This window comes from Parambassis ranga, chromosome 14 (assembly GCF_900634625.1).
Source record: "Parambassis ranga chromosome 14, fParRan2.1, whole genome shotgun sequence".
In the NCBI taxonomy this organism is placed as follows: Eukaryota; Metazoa; Chordata; class Actinopteri; family Ambassidae; genus Parambassis; species Parambassis ranga.
Window position 1 is genome coordinate 17,593,300 of NC_041034.1, and position 21,146 is coordinate 17,614,445.

At 43.1% G+C, this 21,146-nt stretch overlaps 1 protein-coding gene across 1 annotated transcript in view; it reads right to left on the reverse strand.

Moving 5' to 3' along the window:
• Positions 1-247: 247 nt before the first annotated feature.
• The window catches only part of med13a (mediator complex subunit 13a), a 61,289-nt gene continuing 40,390 nt past the window's right edge, over positions 248-21,146 (reverse strand). Inside the window, exons 10-31 of the mRNA XM_028420921.1 lie at positions 20,236-20,988; positions 18,787-19,003; positions 15,395-15,425; positions 14,804-14,925; positions 14,421-14,511; positions 12,746-12,957; positions 12,451-12,647; positions 9,625-10,547; positions 9,242-9,409; positions 8,615-8,838; positions 8,288-8,477; positions 7,227-7,635; positions 6,873-7,104; positions 6,470-6,661; positions 5,496-5,719; positions 4,981-5,123; positions 4,700-4,858; positions 3,675-3,863; positions 3,100-3,242; positions 2,833-2,997; positions 1,569-1,669; positions 248-1,345 (exon numbers count right to left, since the gene is read on the reverse strand). Of these exons, the coding sequence (XP_028276722.1) occupies positions 1,213-1,345; positions 1,569-1,669; positions 2,833-2,997; positions 3,100-3,242; positions 3,675-3,863; positions 4,700-4,858; positions 4,981-5,123; positions 5,496-5,719; positions 6,470-6,661; positions 6,873-7,104; positions 7,227-7,635; positions 8,288-8,477; positions 8,615-8,838; positions 9,242-9,409; positions 9,625-10,547; positions 12,451-12,647; positions 12,746-12,957; positions 14,421-14,511; positions 14,804-14,925; positions 15,395-15,425; positions 18,787-19,003; positions 20,236-20,988 (5,218 nt within the window). The 3' untranslated portion in view covers positions 248-1,212. The remainder of the gene's footprint in view (positions 1,346-1,568; positions 1,670-2,832; positions 2,998-3,099; positions 3,243-3,674; positions 3,864-4,699; positions 4,859-4,980; positions 5,124-5,495; positions 5,720-6,469; positions 6,662-6,872; positions 7,105-7,226; positions 7,636-8,287; positions 8,478-8,614; positions 8,839-9,241; positions 9,410-9,624; positions 10,548-12,450; positions 12,648-12,745; positions 12,958-14,420; positions 14,512-14,803; positions 14,926-15,394; positions 15,426-18,786; positions 19,004-20,235; positions 20,989-21,146) is intronic.

A 21,146-nucleotide genomic window follows, 5' to 3' on the forward strand; every position in this document is an offset into this window, starting at 1 on the left:
AGGAGAGGTACAGTAAACTGAAGGGATGTGCTGAAAAAGGACACTGCATGTCTGCCTTTAAGCCAAATTCAGTCTAATTTTCTTTCTCCTGTTATTTAAAAATAAAAAACAAAACAAATCAAACCTGAGGTCAGCTACTTCCAAGAGATGCCAACAGTACTCCTTCAGCTCCACTATTGGTGTCCTTGTCCAATTGCACATCACAGTCCCCCTCCCCCCAAAGCAATGAAAACAAGTCACAGGAAAATAAGTTGACGCACTTTATTCCTAAAACAGAAGCCACACCACCAGCTGCTGGCATGGCATTCATATATAATTATTTATATATATTGCCGTTTGGTTTTTGTGTCTAAATGTGTGGTATAAAATACTATATACAACAATGTACCTCTTTATTTGAACACAGTGAAGTTCATTGCTGTACAATTTCTCTGTAGCTACAGCTTTGCTGTAAGTCCTTCATGCTTAAAGGCATGGAACATAATTCTCCACTCTAATTCATCTGTACATTGTGACAATACAAATATTCTGTCTCCATTACAAAAAATAATACTCTAAAAGCAACCTACTGGGACTTTATTTCATTTTTATGGGATTTTTCCTGGTTGTTTTTATTAAGACGGTTACATATATCTTAGACCAATTGCTTTAAAGCAGGAAGGTAATATAAACCTTCTCATTTTTATATATATATAAAAGAGGTTAAGAAATAAGACAAATTATACATTTAAAAACTTACAATAAATAAGATAGATGCAGGCTTTCATTTGGATACTGTTTCATCCAAAGGAATAAAAAGGAATTCATGTCTTAAAACCAAAGATCCATTCTTGATTTCTTTTCCTTGATCAATTATGTCCCTTTTCTTCCAATAACTTTACAGATAGACTTGTCTCTCCAATACACACTGGCCAGAGACAGTGCTGCCTTTCAACATATCATGACAGCCAATCTGTCATTCTCTCACGTTCATTAATTGCGACTGAACTTCTTTAATCCCTTGTCCCTTGTCCCTAGTGCATGATTTAAATCACAGGGACAGTAACAGCCAGGGGGCGGGTAGGCTTTCAACAGCCACATATCATCCCATCTTGGTGTAGGATCCCGCTCTGTACCCGTTTTTCTCCACTCTTGATAAAAGCCTCTTTGGGTCAGTCTCTTTCCTTCTCACTGAAATGTTTCTCCTACATCCCTACTGTAACAGGCTGATGGCTACAACATGTTCATGATGAAGTTGTACATCTGGTTGAGCACCACGAAGTGAATGGGTAGACATGATCGTCGGTCCTGTGTGGCGGGGTCACATGTCAGCCAGGAGAGGGCGTTGTACTGCTCCAGCACAAATCTGTTCGGATTTACAAAAAAAAAAAAAAAAATCAGTTACTCTGTAATGCAGAGATAATTATAGGCTCACAAATTAACCGGTATACAAGTATTTATGAAATACATGCAAGGTATTGCAGTTACAATTACTGTTGGGTTTTGTGTACAAAAACAACTTCAGCCTAGAAACAGTGAGCAGGGATGTAATAGTAATTTAGGCACTTGTGTGTTGTGGTGTTGTTTACCTGAGTACATCTGAGGTCTGATTGGAGTCAAGGGGGTGGGAGTGTTTGCTGTGCAGTAGTTCATCTGATTGCACTGAAGACACATGTAGGTGCAAAGAGGCCTGAGAGAGGGGGACAGCGGAAAAGAGGCAGTGTTAAAGACATTATTATAAAGCTGTCAACCCTTTATAACATCTCATCTAGATAATTATAGATCTATTTCACAGCACAGCGATAGCAGCGGTACACTGCTGAAAATTACTATAGCCCTTTGCAGCACAAGGCTTTAATTACACCTGATCAGGTACGGTCACGCAAGCAGCAGAATGCTGTAGAAGTGATTGCAGATAATGAACACCTTACACCTTCACTGAAAATGTGGTTTTATAGTATGTATGCTAGAACATCAACAATAATCATCACCTTTCTGTGCATCATTTTTCTAGTTATATGTTTTTGCACAAATTAAAAACTGTGGTCTGTACATTTTATAATCATTGCCTACCTGCTGTCCATTAAGATACTCATTTTTAGATTTTGATATTCAAAGCACATGAGCGTGATGCCACTCTAGGAGGCATTTTACATGATTTTCCTAGTTATTTGTAAATGAGCCACTTATTGTTTCAAATATGAATCTTTTCTTTTGTTTTTAAGATTCAGCAGGAGTTCTAATGCTAAACTTAATATATATATATAATCCAATAAAACAAATGTGTCTGCAGGAACCTCTCCATCTGTACATATACAGATATATCTTCTCTAGATAGAGATAAGGATAAGGCAGATATGTGCCAAAAATCAGTAAATGCACTGTTTGGAAATTCAAGATACAAAACTATAGGTCCGAAAACAAAGTGTAACAGTCCAGGAGGATGGCCGCCCAATGTGTGGATCACCAAACAAACCTGTACTGAGAAACCCATTCAGAAAATTGTGACAGAAACCTTTACTCATGTAGCTTTAATCACAACATCAAGATTCAAATGTGCTTTAGAGTCAATCCCTCTGCTCCCGAGAACCAGGGCTACTGATATCATGACTCACTACAATATACACCAATCAGTTTGTGTGCAAGTCTCAGTGAAACAGTGGGCTTGACACTGACTTTAAATAGGTTAATATCCCTTGAAGAAGAGAATCAATGCATACTGATTGACTGCAGCTTGTTTTTTGGACTCCTAATTCAACAAGGCCTGCCTTCATTTTTTCGCTAAATGCACTTGTGTAAAAATCAGCCACTCCAAAATGAATGCATTCAATAAAACACCAGTGGCAGTGGTACCTTGAGGAAGAGTGGACACTGGTTCTGAGCCTGTGGACAGGCTGACCAGAACCAGTCAGGTAGTGGGCCGGCTTTGGCCGTGGAGACAAAGTAACCAAGTGCCAGAGGCTGCTGCAGGAGGTTAGGAACTTCTTCATGGGACTCCATACGGTCTGTACTCTGGCCCTGCACAGAGGGGAGAAGTCAACATTAGCTTTGTTTCTATGTGTCATGTCGCATGTTGTACTAAGAACATGTGCACATGTATGCACGAACATGTTGTCTCACCTTAATGCCATCCCCGCCATGGTGGTAATGAGAGCCTGGGGAGTGTACTGGTGAAGTGGTGGGTGAAATGTTGATGATGTCTGGGTCCACTAATTCATTTTCCTGGTCCAGCAGGTCAAAGATCCCAATGGCATCAGACCCATCTGTGGAAATATGGTAATTCATTTAACAGGCCTAAAATTGATGAAGTGGCCAATTAAAAATCTACATACTCATTTATTTTTCCCATATATTTAAATGTGTATGTTAAAATATAAAGTGATTTTGTGGCAAAAACAGTATAGATGTCTTACAGTGCCATTACGAGGTTAGTGTACACAGTACATATTGTAAGTAAACATGTTTTACATTTCTGGCAGTGAATATATTTTTTACCATGGAAATGAACCCTTGAGGGTGCTGTAGATCATTAATTATGTAAGCACACACTACAACAACACAGACTCTTAACAGACTGGGAGGGTAAACAGGGACAGTGCAGATGAAAAGGGAAACATTTAGTAATTTGCTGTCAGATTGTTCAGTGTCTGAACTGCAAAACAGGGTAATCTGGGCAAAATCAGAGCACTACCCACCAGTGGTGGCATTGAGAATGTCAATGTTGGTGTCAATGTTGGTATAATTGGAGCTGGCAACTTGGACGAAGGCAGAGGTGGGGAAGACCAGGATGTGGGTGCATGAGGTGTCCTGTGGGGTGCTCAGCTGGGATGTCTGCATGTTTAAAGTGGTGCTGCGGCCAAACACTGAGCCTGTCGACACAGAGTCTGAAGGAATGCAGAAAAGACAGGAGGTAAGTGAACCACACAGTTAAGGAGAATGAAAACAGCAGTCCTGACACCACTTCACACCACTTCACTCCACTTTCAATACAATCATTTCTTTGCAACATAATGAGCACAATGATGATATTCAGGTGATTCCTTCAACAGAACCCCAAATTTAAGTATTAACTGAGATTAAAATAGACCCTCTTTCAACTACAGGACTTAAATTGAAAAAAAAAAACTGACTGTTTAAATATTAATATGCCTTACTTTTTATAGTACTGTTTGAATTGATTGGATAAGCTGAACTCACAGTGGAAGGTTTAAAAATGTATTTAAAAGTGTTTCCTCATACATCATGTAAAAAAAAAAAGTAGATTTAAAATGTCAGAACAGCTGTTACGTTTGCTGCCAGCCACCTTAGTCATAGTCATTTGAGGCTAAAGCAGCCTCGCTAATCTCTTTCAGCTTGAAAAAGGTTTTTAAAGAGATGTCCTCAGCCCCGCATAGCTCAACGCAATCCTGGTATGATGCACTGACAATCCCCCACTCGCTTCCCAAAATAAATCCATTGATCTGGCTCTCCATCACACTGCATTGAGATCAATGGGCATCTGAGAGGTAGTGCTTTATGAGCGAAAGGTACATGATCTTCCCTGCCATCAATCTGTTTTGGACAAGGAGGGGACAAGCATTGTGATATGCTGCTGCCATCCATCATGCCACTCACACCAGCGCCGCCTTTCTTACTGCACTAATGTCACTCAGATAAGAGCATCGAGTTAAAAACAGATACCAAGTGTATTTAAAATCTTTATCATGTGTACATAATATACCTGGCATGATGATAAAGGATCCCTGGGGCTCCATGGCAACCAAGCACACACTGAGAATACTGGGAGTGTCCGAGGCGGAGATGCCACACATTCGACACATTTCCTTCAGACGCCGACTTAGTGACTGAAGGTTCCTCCTGCTCAACAAGATGCTCCAGTCTGGGACATCAAAAGAGGAGAGATGCAGGGATGACTCCACAAGTGAAACACAGGAATAAAAACACTTAAATGACCTGTTTTGTTCCTGTGGAAAGTTGTTTCAGTCCAACAGCCATCCTTACCTTTTAACTCTCCATGCCCTATCCTGCCCAAACGGCCAATCACCACCCTCCAGGGAACTGATGTCATCTGCACAAGTCCCAAGCACCAATCCCACAGCTTCTGCAGTCCAAGCCGCCGAACTGACCCCTTTTTCCGCCGTGCCCTGCAGATAGTGCATGTCAAATGTGGTTCGGTGAACCTATTCTCACTAATGCCTTCCTGTTGGAAAGCCTTGTCTCAGGTCTCACTTAAATTAAACAAGGTGTGTTTTGACACCTAGCATGACAGCATCATTACAGAAATTACCATCAATCAGACACATTTTGCTTTTAAACACCAGTTGCATTGACACAGACCAATTTTATGCAAATAAAAAAATAAGTGAAATGTACACTCGCAAAAATTAGCACTCTAGTGTTTTATATTTAGTCAAATACAACAGGCTGAGCTACTCAAACAGCTGTTTTCTTTCTGCTGACATAGACTCTTTGACTAATAAGTTTAATTCATAGTACATCTACTCAGGTAGTCCTACCTGTTAGGAACGTCTATGTTGATAATGCAGGTCTCCAGGAGTTCCCCATATAGGTCAGTGCACGTAGCGAGAAGCCATCGCTGGTCGTGGGACAAACAATATCCTACGAACAGCACGTTGTATTTCTGCGATGCCTCACCGAATGTCTCTCCGAGTTCTGTCTGCTTGTCCTTTACTGGTGCTAGGATGAATGGAGGTGTGTACAGACGGAGACACTCCGGCCTCTGGATGGACAGGACACAGAATTTAGAATAAATGCTCCACTATTCTACAGAAAAATACATCTGCTCAGCATAAGAAAATTTGGTGTTTACACGCTGTTTACCAGCCACAGACATTCTTTCAATCTGATGTCTTCTACATTTACATAGGAATTACTTTTACATGCAAACTCTGCTACAGTCTGTCTTTCATTGTCCCATCCATATCCCAGTTATACCAGCTAGACAGCTCCAGGTTTGCTGATGTGTTTAAGGGAAAAAAATGTGGCACTTTTTCTGAGGAAGGAAGTGAACTGAATTAGGCGCTGATCTGTAGCACCCCTTTGTCTAAACCAGGAGTCAAGATCCCATTACAGAGGTTTCAGTGAGTTAGCCAAGAAGATAATGGAAAGAAAACTCTAGAGAAGCAGTGGGTTACAGGTTCCCTTGGTTCTGTTCCAGCAAAAAAAAAAGACATTGGGGATGGTTAGTGCTACAACTATCTGAATGCATTCTTTCTATTCAGTGGCACACTGAACACAGCTGGGGCAAGAAACTGGGTCATACCAGGTCAGGTTCATGTCTGGTTAGAAGGCTGTGAGCAAGGGAAACACTGCTGCTAGGGCCACATGTCAGCCTCTCTTGCTTGCCTATCGATCAGATGACCGAAGATGCTGGCATGCCAACTTTAATTCAGAGAGCCAAAAGGGAGAATTGATGGGTCACCTAAAGAGCTAAACTCAACTACACACAATGGAAAGAACTTGCATTTACCTCTGGGCTCTTCAGGGCAGTGTCAATGGCCAAACCTGGCCCAAAGCCAGTCAGTGACTTAACATTGGTGGAGGTGGGAAGAGGTCTTCTGCACTGGGCAAAGACAGAGAATGCTAAAGATTTGAGGTGCTGGGCATAGAGGTGGCGGTCTTCCCCGCGTACTGGCTGAAGGAGGTACTGGCACGGAACAATCTGAGGTTGAAAAGGAAAAAAGCTGTTAGATATAGAAGAGTTCTAAACAATTTGCTGTTCCTGACAGAAATCTCTTATTAGGAGCATATATATAAGATATTATATTATGAGCGAGCGCACACACAAAAACTGACTAAGCAATCCTTTTCCCCCCTTACGTAGTTAGTTGCATAATCTACAGTAACATGTCTCTCCTGGAAAGTGTACTTACCTGTACAGAAATAGAGTTACGAATGTGTGGGGGCAGGAACTGAAGCATCTCAAGGTAGCAGCGTAGCAAACCCAGCGTCCATACACTGGCATGGGCCGACACTGGCCCCGGACCACCGTCAGACTCCTCATAGCTGAAGGGGTCCACTATGTAAACAACGATGGCAGGTGGATATGTCACAGCATGGGACTCCCCATCTGTGGGCACTCCTACCTTCTCTCGTTCCAAAGTGCTGGGGAAAACAAAAGAGGACCACACACACACTGTAATTTAAACAAAGTTTTGTTACATGTTGTGTCACGATGAAAACTAGTAAGATACAGCTCTCAGTATTTCTCTTGATAGCTACAGTACCTTTCAGGGGGCTCTGTGGGCCCCTGGGTCTGGCTGCTTGAGTTGTCCCCTGAGGTGCCTGTATTCTGGGTACCAGCCTGCTGTCCCAGCTGTCCACTCTGGGGACCACCTCCCTGGCTCTGGCTGCCCATGCTCCCAAAGGGGGGAAAAGAGTTAGGCTTGCCAGATGGTATCGTGTTGCCAGGCTGGCCTGAAGATGTCACAAGGCTGTTGGTGGATGAGGAGCCGTTTCCGGACCCACTGTTACTGCTGTTGTTAGGACCACTGGAGCCAGCAGCATTCACTGTGCCCTGCTGACTGACGTTGCTGGAGTTAGACAGTTGTGTGGATGATGACTGGCTGGACGAGGGTGAGGGACTGAGCTGTGTAAGGAGGGTACTGTCTAATGGCTGTGATGCGAGGTATGGAGCTAAAGTAAGAAACAAAAACACAATCGAATTGTATTAATAATATGAAGGCAAAAAAAGATACTCAATTTATTCAACATCCTCCTACACTGACCACACTTCTTTGGCATTTCAAACTTCTGCTTTGAGTAGTAAAGGTTCACTTGCTCGCCTTTTTAATACACTTCTCAAAAAAATTAAAGGAACAGTTTTTAATTAGAGTCTAGCATCAATTCTGTTAAACCTCTGGTATATTGTTCTGGTCAGTTAAGTAGCACAGAGGGTTGTTAATCAGGTTCAGCTGCTTTGGTGTTAGTGAAATGGTGTTAACAATGAGACAAGCACCAAAACAGGAAGGGCCGTAGAACGTCCTTAACCCATCAGCAGAACCTGTATCCACCCTCCTGGTGCTTGCCTGACCTAAATCCAATGGAACACCTCACCCAGTCAGTAGAGTTAAACCAGCATGATTTTTTTCTCCACTGACATCTGATGTGTTTTTACAGTGGTCCTTTCATTTTCTTTGAGCAGTGTATTAAGGCTATGTTACAAAGTCAACAGAGGTAGAAATAATTCATTACACAAATAGATAACTGAACCACACATTGAGCACCACTAGAACCACAGAGCATGAGGAATCAATACGGTTTTTATCCAGCAGTAAATGACACGTACCAAGGCTGTGGCGGCACACTTGTGCATAGAGTTTGAGCTTAGTGAGGGCGTCAGTGTTGCCACTGGCAGCCTTGAGGAACCATTCGCTGACCGGCTGATCCATGAGGCTCTTGGCTTCATTGCCACCGACGAGGACAATACCATCAGGGTAACCTTTGGAAATGGGCCGGTGCTGCCCCAGTCGACATGACTGTAGACAAACACATAGAGGAAATTTGTCTACAACATGGTTCTACAAACACTATTCAACAAACAAATGTCTATTCTCTAAAATACAGTTATTATACAATATAGTTATTTAGATTTGATTGTAACCTTTTTCTTTACCTCATAGACAGCAGTGAGGTCTGTGAAGAAGCTCTTGGCACCACTAAGCAGAGCTTCATTGTCAGGACAAACAACCAGGTACCCAATGTCCCGTTGCGAGCCAAAGGGATCCAGCAAGAGTTTCTCCCAGTATGGCAAACCAAATGGAGACAGCACCACAAAGTCATACTCATAACCCACCAGGAAGGTGGGGATGGGCAGTGGCTCTGGGGACTCGTCTGTGCCTGTGGGAGGGATAAAGAAACAGAAGAAGACTTAAGGGAAAAGCACAGGACCAAGAGCAAAGACATAGCACAGAGTACTGTTAACAGTTAAGGTGTCAGCTCGCCTCCTCTACTCTTTCCAACCTGTGCTGTGCATCAGAATGTAAGGTCACAAAAAGATCTGACAGCTGCTCCCAGCAGAGCTGACATCTGGACCACACCAGAGGGACCTCACCATCTATTGATCTGACAACATTCAGAGCTTTTCTACCTCAAGACACACATCCCAAATGTCATGCACACCAACACCAAATGTTTTCACCCTCAAAGCAGATGATACAGATTTGAGGGGTACTGCTTTCTGAAAACACTTAAAAAAAAAAAAAAAAAAAAAAACATTTTCCCATTTTGAGCTCGGCTTTACCATAAGAGCCCCGTCCAGCCATCTTGTGGAATTGCTGCCAGGTGAGGGGACCCTGAACACCCCATGACCGCACAGTCCTCTTTTTCTGGATGGCGTCCTGGAGTACAGGCTGGAGGGACAGCAGCACCCTCAGCACGTCCTGAGAACATAGTGCACTCACATCTACTGCTGCAGAAGAGATGTGCAAAGGCAAAGATAAATATTAATCAACATTAACACATCAGACAATAATAGTAAATAATTCAATTTTAAAATTATTGTTTTTTAACAGATTGAGAAATAAAGTAACACCATCAACATAACTTAACAAATTACATGGATAACAAATGACAGGTAATAGAAAAGAAGGAACATTTATCATAATGTTTGTGTATATTTCTCACCATTTTGTTTGGACCAGTGGTGCAAGCAGGTGCTCTTCACCAGTGCTTCATCCACTTTGCCACCTGACATATTGTCCATGAACTGCCTGCCATGCTCCAGGGCCATGTAGCAGTCACTGTGGTAGTCTCTCTCCTCCACTCTCACACAAGGTGGTGCAGGTGCCCTGTTTGGCCCACACATCACTGTGTCATGGTCCAATATAGAAATGGGTGAAAAGGGGTTGGTGCACTGGTCCTGCAGGAGAAGAATCAGTTCATCCGGGATACAGTCTCCTCTGGCAACACCATTTCTCTCCAGCGAAGAGAGCCGCAGCTCCTCAAAACGCTTCTCTGCCTCTCTGCTGACATCAGAGCCTCGGCCAATGATATCCAGCTCATCCTCCAGGAAGAGGCCCGAGCCATTCCCGTAACGTCGGTTGACCACGGCGCTGAAGCCGCAGCTACAGGGTTCTTGGGCCTCGCTGACGGGGTCGCTCAGGTACACGCCCACATCGGCTCCTTTTATGTTCATGTTACATACGCAGATGCAGCAGCTGTCAAAGTTGCAGTCCTTGAACAGGTTCATGACCGACTCTGAAAGGATGAGGGTGACATAGAGACTATGGGCCTCAGGGATTGAGGGTACTGTAGCTGGCTCCACCGAGTTTAGTGGTCGACAGGTGGAGGGGGTGGATGCTGGCGAGTACAGGTCAGAATTCTCGTATTTGAGCGAACCTTGGACGCTGGCAGGGCCACGAGGTGTGCGTGGGGTGCGTGGAGTACGTGGTGTGGGGGCAGAGAAACGTGGGGTGGCAGGTGAAGGCAGGATGCCTGGACCACTGTTACTTGGTGGAGCACTATTTGACATGAATGGTGTGTGAGTTTGAGGGGTGTAGGTCTGGTTGTAGTCCTGGTCCATAGTGCTGCCAACGCTGGGGATGTTACTGAGGGCAGATGTCAAAGGAAATGATTTAGAAAATACATAGAATGTAGTAAACCTGAGACACAACAGCACACTTAACAGGGTTTTAAAATAAGGCCAAGGGTGCAGGGGTCCATAAGAGGATTCCCCTAATCCTCATTAAAGCCATGAGGAGAATTAATAACCATTATATTACTCTGTTAAAACTATAACTTTTCCGTGTAAAAATTCTTCATCAAATTATCTCATATATAGGTCCCCAGGGCATCATCAGCAGAGTTCTGGCTGTACTGTACATCTAATTGTGTCAGAGGAGCACACCCCACCCCAGATTACAAAATGTTATCTAAAATGTTGTCTCACTGCATTTGTGAAAACAGTTGAAGTGATATGGCAGTAGGGCACAACATAATTCACTACAAAAGAAATGCAGAGTAGGCTTTAGACTGTGCACATGTTTACATGAGAACAAGAATGCAAGAGAGAGAAAACCAAAAACTAAAAAAAAAGCCAACATTTCAACAAGCGTCCCTCTGAGGTAAGGGTTATTTTTGGGCTGGCAGGGAAGAAGCAGGGAGAGAAGAGTGCGTGTGGAGAGAGCAAGAGAGGGAGGGATGGTGAGCACATCATGTCCTTAGCTGTATGTGGGGAACAACTTCTGGCACAGGCCCATTAAAAGGAAATCCCAGTGCAGCTCTTTCCAGCCAGGGCACACTCACGATGAGACACAAATGCACCACCAGCATTGCACTGATCACTCTCTGACAGTGGCCAAATTTGGTCAACCTTGGTATGTATTTACCTTAGAACTCCAAAAACATTCTTATATTACAATCACCCATCAAGTATTTGAATCTGACTTTCTTTATTGCTTGTTCTGCTCTACATTTCCTGTCAAGCTTTATTATACTCTAGAAAGTGTGAAAAGTAAAGTAGGAGACCATGTGAGCGAGCACAGAGTTCACGCAAGGGGACTTGGGCATTGAGTATAGGTGCTTTTAAAAGGAGGGAGCATCACTCCATGTCCTGCCCCAATTTTGCTCTGGTTCACTCAAACCAGGAGTCTGAAGCACGGCAAAGCCCGCACACAGACAACTTATGAAACATGAGCCCTGATACTCAAAGCCTCTGGCAATGTGCAGAGCGTGCACCACAGGCACACACAAACACACAGAGGGGCAATGAGGGACAGGCAATATATCCCATACACTGATGCGTCACACTACTGTATGTTTAATTTGTAAAGTTTATATAGCTCCAACCTGGACTAAGATATTTCTGACCCGTTTGTTTTATGCATATATAAAATCTATTAGGGCAGACAAGGCTTAAACTGAAAAAGAAGTGCAAGAATAAACACATATCAGCAAATACATGGGTATGATCCTTTTTGTTTCCAAAAGGGCTGACTGCCTGGTTACAAACCCCAACATCAATAAAACAAAGACTGACTTGTTTGTGTGAAAAGTGCTGCAGAGGTATTTCAGTAAAGTTAACAGGAGCAATGACAAACTAAAGACACCAAGCTGCTATGGAAGTGAGGTGGTAGGGAGTCGCTACGGGGGTCCATATAACCACTCCAGTGATAATCCTCATCTTCAACCAAGACAGCATTTTACACTAATTTCTCTGCTTTAAGGCTCTGCTGAGGCAGCCATGCATGGGAAACTGAGCTGCCTGCTAAGACAGTGTCCAGGGTGTGTGAACAGAAAGGGAGTGGAGTATATGCTTCCTTGCAAACAAAGCTAACCAGCACAGTGAAAAATCTCCCAGTAACCATCGCCCAGATCATCATGTTAAATTACATGAAATCTCTAAAACAGTCTGAAAATCTGACTTGGCTCCACAGACTACACAGTCAGCCGAAAACGAAATGATAAAGATGGAAAGGGAAATTATAGAAATATGCATCTACAGTGACATACCTGTCCTTGTTGAGAAAGGTCATTGCAGGCACAGGGTTGAGCATCTCCCTGGCCATGGTCCAGCTTGGTCGGTAGATGCAGTCCTCCGGTATTTTGATAGGTGGGAGACACTGACTGGGTAATGTCTTCAGAGGAGCAAACATAGAGCAGCCCACAAATGCCTGGCACAGATCTGGCTTGTACACAAAAGAATAGTCCTACAACACACACAAGAAAACAGAAGTTCACATTTTCAATCTCTGAAGAAATCCGTTTTCGTTCAACACCCTGATGACTCCCCAGAGTCCAGATCTACCTTGATCTCAGATGGCTTGGGGCTGCAAAAACTCTCCTCCACCTCAATCTTGAAGTGGCCACCCAGAGATGAGGTGCCATCCAGCATGGTCATGCCTGTGTTGGGTTCTAAGTTCCCATAGTCTTTGCTGCACATGTTCATAGGTGAATAGCCCATGATGTGCTGCTCCAGAGAGGGAGGCGTGGGAAACATTTGGTGCAGGTCTGCTGAACCTGATGATAGAGAATAAAACAGGATGTCAGTATGTGTCAGATCTGGATTATGATGCGTTTGAAGAGTACAGCAGAATGACAGTCAAAGTCAATGCAAATCAAATAACCATGTTGTTTTTGTATAGCTACATAAATGCAGAAGAGGTAAATACTTATTTGACAAAGTCTAGCTGGCATCACACCCACAGATAAGTTCTCACAGCGTGGCATTTTTCCAATTCTTTTCTGCATGTATTCTTGCAGAGTAAAAGCAGAACCTTCATTTTTATATGCACCAATAAAAAGTATATTGTCCAAAAGGCCAGACATAATATATAGAAGACATGCATCTGGGGGATAAAAAACACAATCGAAGGTCAGAGTCAATTACTGCACATCAACTGTTCATAAAACTGAAAAACAATGGCTGACAGTTAGCTTTACAATAAAATACACATCTTTCTTAAATTCTCTTTGATTTAGCATTTGATTCCCTGAGCTCAAATCAAACAATAAGTAGCACTTTGTACAGTGTCTTCTTCAGCTGTGCAAAAATCCAGAAATTGGGCATATTTGAGGCAAGACGTGGGGACGCACAAGCATGGAGAGCCGGCAGTAACACAAAGAAAAATGAGAAGACAGCAGCTACTACAGAACCCTGACTGACTGTTCATTACACTTATCAAACCAAACTTTATTTATACCGCAACCTTCTACAAACAAATTAAATAAGTTAAACCCCCCCAGACACCCTCACCCTGAAATCTTACCACATACACACAGATGATGAAGTATGTCAGACAAAAAAGCCATTACATAATCAAATAAAATCCAAAACTATACAAACATACAATAAATAATAAATAAGGAAAATAGTTATAAATTTAACCTATTCAAGTAAAAGCCAGGGTAAAGTGGTAGGTCTTGAGTTTGCTTTTAAACTGCTGCCCTCGGGTCCTCTGGCAGGACGAGGGCCGTAGAAGGAAAAAAAATAAAAATCATGACTTGCTGTGAGTTTTTGTTTTTACTCATGAAATAGTTAAAAGGCCAGTACCAGAGGACCCGAGGAGTCTAGAGGTTCATAGGATAAAAGTAAATCAGATAAATAAGATGGGCTAAGGCCATGAAGAGTTTTATAAACTAGTAAAAGGATCTTAAAATCAATTCTAAAGAAGAAAAATGACACTTATATTCGCCACCACTAGGTGGCTATGCTACATATGAGCATCTGGGCTTAAGTAAAAAAAAAAAAAAAAAAAAATTAAAATATATAAGCATTTCACTGAGCTGAAGGTAAACACTACATGTATAACTAGGGTGTCCACTGATAAAATCTCAGTGCAACATTCTTAATTTTTCCAGGGGCTCACGAGTGGGATGGACTCCAGATTAAGACTTGAGGTAAATCCATTCTTGTAGTTAAAGAGTCGTGGTGCATCAAGGTGAACCGTGTATAACTATAGACAGATGGGAGAGATACATACTAATGCAGGAGACGGGGTCCAAAGTGGATGGCTTTGGTTCCTTGCTGTTAAACTTCTCATCCGTACCATTCACAGGTCGTCTGGACCCAGGCTGTGGACATAAAAACAAAGTCACTTATTTAATACCGTTCTAAAATAAGCCCTGTTATTTTTCCTCACACCTGCGGGGTCTGCAATTCAGTATCACAAATAACATCCTCTTTTTTTAATAACTGTAGAAAGTGAGAGTTATCAGCTGATGATAGGCATAGTGGAGACACTGCTCTGGCACATGAATGCCAGTGGAAATACCAGTACACACACACACGCACACACACAGACTGTGTTAGTCCAGAGTCTGTAATGAGATCTTCAATACAGAGTTAACCAAGATCTCTACTAACCGCTAAATCATCCTCATCCGAGTTGAAGAGGTTGTCCAGGTCGTTGATAGACACCACCAGGTCTGTCTCGTGGATCAGGCTGGTGGACGCCATGCGGTTGTGAGCTGCCGCGCACTGAGCATCTGTGCACAGGCCCACACACACACAGGTTATATATATTTGGATTCTAACAAGTGAATCTTGGCTGCTTAAAAACTCAATTAGGGCAAAAATCCTGCTTTGAGTTATGATTGTTTATTCTGCCTACCCACGATGGCCCCAACTCACTCAACTTTTTAATCAATCAGGAAGTCTCGATTCAATTACTGAAATGCTTGTACTGTGACAAATCTGTTATATGAGATTTAAATTAAAAATAAATGAGAATCAAAGTTATGTATTACATGAATTAATAGTTCAAGTTCTATTGACATATTGGAAAGGCTGAGATGAAACTAATAACTCAGTGTGCTTACCCTATATCTGAATGAACACCAAAATGTAATTTATAACTTCTGGTGTTATATGACGAAGTCTGAGAGGAAAAGTACGATCACATGTGTTTAGGTGACAGCAGCTAGGGACATGTTGGGATATAAGGAGGCTTCTTACCATCTGACTGACCCCCTCCTCCATCTTCACCCTGTGAGAAAAAAGGGTGGGTTTGAAAGGAGGACAAGCATCCATTCATACCCACACAGAGAATATTTGATTAGTCAATGCTCTTTAAGAATAAGTCAAGACAGATGGATTCACCTTTCTGCTTCCATATAGTATAAGCTATTAGTAAAATGTGCCTGTTTAAAATGTGCGACTAAGGAACAAAACAATAGTGCAGCTGACAAAATAGCTGGCAATAATAAACCAGATTAAACTTACAACAGATGTTGCTTTCTACAGTTAATGCAAAAACATAAATAACAATAATGATGGTAAACGAGAAAACTGGGCAGAAAAAGAAGAGCTGTTCAAACAGAGTGCCTGCCTCTGCTGTGGCAAATGAGATTTCCAGTGCAGACCACAGTGAAATCATGATCCAAGGAATGGCCTCTTAGGCTCCCACCCAGACATCAATATAAGGGAGGGCTGGCCTTCTGTGCGAGTATGTGCTCTTATGACTGGTTGTGTGTACACTGTGTGCTGAGCAATTCTAGCAGAGGGACAGGAGTGTTATGTCCTGGCCATTGATTTCATTACGCTCCAGGGGTTTCCTCTGAGTAACAGAGGCTTTAATCTGTCTCTCTTAAAGGCCCAATCCACAGCAGCGCACAACATCTGCACCAAGGCCACAATGTATAGGTGGCAAAGATGTCTTAACCCCATATCAATAACCTAACCTTGGGTGGGAAAGTGTGTGTGTGTGGAGTTTTTCCACATTGAAAAAGCTGGGTTGACTCCTAGAGAGCCTGAATGAAGGCTTTTCCTCACATTTCTGTTTTAATTAATCGGCGGAATTTCCATGTATTTTATACTTAATTCAGCAGGCCCCAATAGACAGGCACTCCACTTCTATGCAGTGATCAGATGATGGATTATTACACCATGTGTCACATGGCATATACCAGTCAATAGCTCTCCAGTCTAAAGGCTGCCTGATCACTACTTGAAGCTCATGTATGACTCGCACTAGATATATTTACTTTATAGTGCAAGAGGTTTTATAGTCTGATGAGTAATAAATATAGAATACTTATCAAGCACATTCACTAATAAAAAGGGGTTAAATGGTTTAGAATAATTACTTAATCCATCACAGGGGTAGAACATTAGACAAGGAGGAGGTTAAGTGCAATGCAGCTACAGTGATAAAAGGTTTCTCAAAGGAAAGAGCTACAACACATCTAAACTCTAAATCAGGAAGAAATTAGAATCCGCATCTGAAACCATAAGCACAGGACGGATATACAGTCACACATTCCACATAAAGCAAACAGATGGAGGGACAGCTCCATTGACTAAAACTGCTCTTGGGGGACTCTTTAGTCCACTGAGAGTTGCTTTCACCCTAACATCCCAGTAGAGATCAGGGTGTGCAGCCAGCTCTCCACTACACAGAGAAGGAAAATACTTGAGTATGCTTTTTAAGCTTAACAGCTCAGTGAGCCAGGTTTGTGGCACTGTGAAACCTGCTGCAAACACGCAAACCAGGATACACACACATACAGTGAGTCTCCCTTTCAAAGCATGGGGAAATACCAGCTAACAGGTGGCTCTTGTCTGGAACCACAGCCAGCAGCCATAAAGGCAGAGCAGAAGAACACAATGGGAAGGGAAAGGAGAAGGCGGCTGGATCAAAAAGGAAAAACATAACTTAAAGGGAAATTGGACAGGCTAAGTATTTGGTGTTCCTTTGGGCACAAAATAACAATAGTGATTCAGGAATGGTTTCCTGTTCGGTTATACTTGGCCAGTAAAAGCGGATGTATGTAGAAAGTGGATGCACTGTTATTTTTAGTGCAGCATTTCTGAGGATGCTGATGACCTATTTTTTACCTTGCCTGCTCCAAGATCTTAAAATCGGCCCTCCTGTCCCCTTTATACCCCAGGCAACTACTGAGGAAGTGGTTACTCTCTGCGCTGCTTTTAAAAAGACTTCACACTCTTGCACATTTTCCAAGTTGTCAGCGCCATTTATATAATAAATTCAATAGACTGCAGCTACAGGAGGGATAGAAAGCTGCCAAAAGCAACAAACAGGCCATAGAAACAGAGAACCAGCAGCAATACAAGTGGTAGGATAACCAGGTGGAATAAGTTAAGCATTTTCGATCTGTACTTGTACTGAAGTTAAGTATTTACGTCACTCGATGCCCTTTACACACACACACACACACACACTCTCTCTCTCTCTCTCTTCTGGTGGCCCATATATAATAAAACAAACAAACCTGCCTCTAACACTTGGATAAAAATTCTTTGCAGTCAATGCCTGCCTAAAGACTGGAACTCATTACTTGAGATGCTTTTGCCAGACTTTTAGTGATTGTTGTCTTTCTGCCCTCTGTCTTGTCTTCAGTTAGTGAAAAACATGCTCTATTGCGTTAAGATAAGGAGACTGAGGCCCCGTCCACACGGAGACAAAGACGCTTTCCTTTCCAAAAACTTTCCTTAAAGACGGCATCACTTCAATATGTGCGTGTGTCCACGCGAATCCAAACAAAACCACTGAAAACGCTGTAGTGCATATGCCTGGCCTGTAAGAGGCGCTGTAACGCTACCACAGAAGCACTCCAAAAAACAGTAAAAAAAGACACGGGGCACTCGCACAAAACTCGTGCGATGTAAAAAGAGTAACATGGATCTAAAAACTGTATAGTTAGAGGAGCAGAAGATTTGGCTGTAAAAGTAATAACAAGCTCAGTAGTTTGTTGTTGTCAGTGCATGCGGGGTTAAGGGAGAGGTGGAGCTGTGTCGTCATCGTTTTAGAAAAGTAGCGTATTGGGCTACATGGAAATGTCGTTTTCAAACGCATCCACTCTGGGACCCGTTTTCACTTTCCCTGTAGACCAAACACCTATACAATACAAAACTTTTGCAGATACGCCCATTTCCGTCTCCGTGTGGACGGGCCCGAGTTGGCCAGTGAGGAATATCCTAGTTTTTGTCTTGAGAATCTCTTGTGTAACTGTCACTGTATGTGTTGAATCATTATCCATCTTCAACATGTAGCAGCGTTTTATACATTTTGCAGGATTTGGCCCTCATATTTTTCTGTGTGACCAGTGGTTTGCACCTTCTCTTGACTTTGTTTTTATTTGAGTGTTTAATTTTAAGTCTAATGTGGTGATGTACAGACGCCAAACACCAAAAATACATCACTGTTCCAATATTTGTAAACCTGACTGCATTGTGCTCTGACGCTTTTGTCAAGACAAAGATTAAGCAAGAGACCACTTAAAAAACTGAAACGAGTATTAGATCCATACATTGCATCCAATACCGTAAAGCTGACAAGGAATACTGAGCTCACATTCCCTGTGCCTCTACTTGTTTTTATGTTTTACCTTATGTTTCTTTCCTGGCTCACGCTCCCCGCCTGCCTTATCCTTCTTGTTGGAGAATGTGAACTTGACATCTCCTTCCTCGAAAGCATAGGGGTCCACCTCAGGCTCATGATCTCCATCAGTTACAGCAGCAGTGAGGTACTGGTTCCTCCTTGCTCGATACATTTGAGCACGCTCTTCTGAAACCTTCAGGGGCCATTTAGATGCTGACATCACCCTGGAAATACAAATGGTAAGGTGTAAGGATACAGAACACAAAAAACCGATAGCACTGACTCACTTTCTTTTGTGAATTCCAAGAGCTGTGTTGTTATTATAAAGTATTTTATAATTTATTAACTAGTCAAGTGGAGTTGTTAAAAGAAGAGAAACATTTTTACACCTGTTCCGTTGTAGCCCTGATGCTGTCTGATATATGTCAGTGCTGCTACAATCTTTCTTAGCAGTAACAGACATGGCAGCGACTGCTAACAGTGCTGACAGCTGTCATACAGTAGAACTAATGGATCATGTTTGTTGTCAGACAGTCACATTTCAGCTGGATTTGTGAACGCACTCCAGACTGCTTACACACAAACAGTTATTACCTGTTGCTCTGGCATCACTCATCAAATAGTCGTGTAGTTTTGATTTTGGACTAAGGAGGGATGTAAAGGAAGAAGACACTGGCTGACCCAACTTATGTGTTATTTCTTCCCTTCGCTGCTCCCAACATTTGTCTGTACCTCTGTCCTCTCGTCATGCCTTTCCAGCTCTGATGCAAGGTGATGGAGCGCAGAGGCCCAGGCCAGAGATTAGCTGCCATTCAGAGCTGAGGCTGGAAGGATTACAGCTCACTAGAATAGGCCATCCAAGTGTCTGGCCCCTTGGGATTGCATAACCCAGCCAATAATTCCCACAACGGCCACCCTTCATCCTGCTGGTCATCGTCACCCCATAATCTGTCCATCTGTGATTCCTTGCTAGCAGCTTTTTCTTGGTCAAAGTCTCTCTAGAGCATGCCAAACTGTCATCAGACACTACTTCTATCAGCTTCAACTCTGTTACAAAAGAAGATGTTCTTGATCTAACCCCTTCATTACTCATCATCTCTCCTAGCTTGCCATGAGTAGTGCTGGCTGTGCACACTAGTGATGTATGATGTCAAAAGAGCACATAGCGAGAGATTAACATGGTGTGTGCAGGTAATCACTACACCGAACATTCAGAAGGATGGGAGGGGGAGTGAAGGTGGGCTGTGCTTGATCACTACTTCAAAATATTCTACAAAATATTTTTTTCTGGACGACTAAAAGAACTTTAATGCGCCACTGTGTAACTGTAGGGAAAGGTGGGCTGCAGTGGATGCATACTTAGGCTGTAAAATGAGTAATACCTTTATCACGCATCCGTGTGTGTCAGGGGGAAGATAAAACTGAGTAGTGATTACAACCGGAAGGAGTCACTTACTCTGTAACTGAGACTAAGTTGTCCTGTGCTGCCGAGGCTTCATCCCTCAGTTTGTCCCCAGGTAGCAGCGGCGTGGGCAGCTCTGCTTCTTTCCTGCGGGGTAAGTTGAATAACCTCCATGGTGCGTGGGAGCTGTCGTCCTCCAGGTTGATTGCTGCACCTACATACACAGTGGGCTCAGGAGAGTCAGAGTAGGCCGAGGATCCTGGATGAGGATGCGGGTGATGGGAGTGGAAGTGCTGATTAAGACCCTCTGACCCTCCGGGCTCTTCGCCACCACCCTTTACCCCAACTAGGCAGGGCTCTGGGGGTGGCTGATAGAAGTGTTGGCTGTTAGGTGTTGACGGGTTCTTCATGCCCTCCCCTGACTCCTCGCCACGCTCACACGGGTGGGGACTAAGTGGTGGGGGTTGGGGGGAAGTGGCTTGTTCTGATGGCCCAGAGCTGATTCCACCACTGTGGAGTTGGGGTGCTTTTTGGATCGACACGTCTGAAGAGCGAATACTAGAAAACCTTCCTCCTTCCTGACCCCGCATAGCCAACCTTTGGCCTGCCGTTGCCTCAGTCTCTATTGAACCTTCATCGCTAACAAGGCTGCGGTGATGGAAGGGTGTTTGGGGCCTTTTCTGCTGCTTGTCACCTTTCTCTGGCTTCTCTCCTCCAGTTTTGTGCTTGGTCGGAGCCTGGGAGGGCTGGCCTGCTGACTGAGCTTGGCCTGGGGTGCTGCCCATTCGCTGCTTCACTGATTTATATCTGCAAGAGAGATGTCAAAAGAAAAATCTGTGACTATGAGGAACAACTTCAAAATACTAAGAAAAAGCCAAACCCAATCAAGATTTTTCACAGTAGATGCAGATAGTGTGCAGCTGATGTAAAATCTCCATATGAAACCTCATTTTTCCCCAATTACT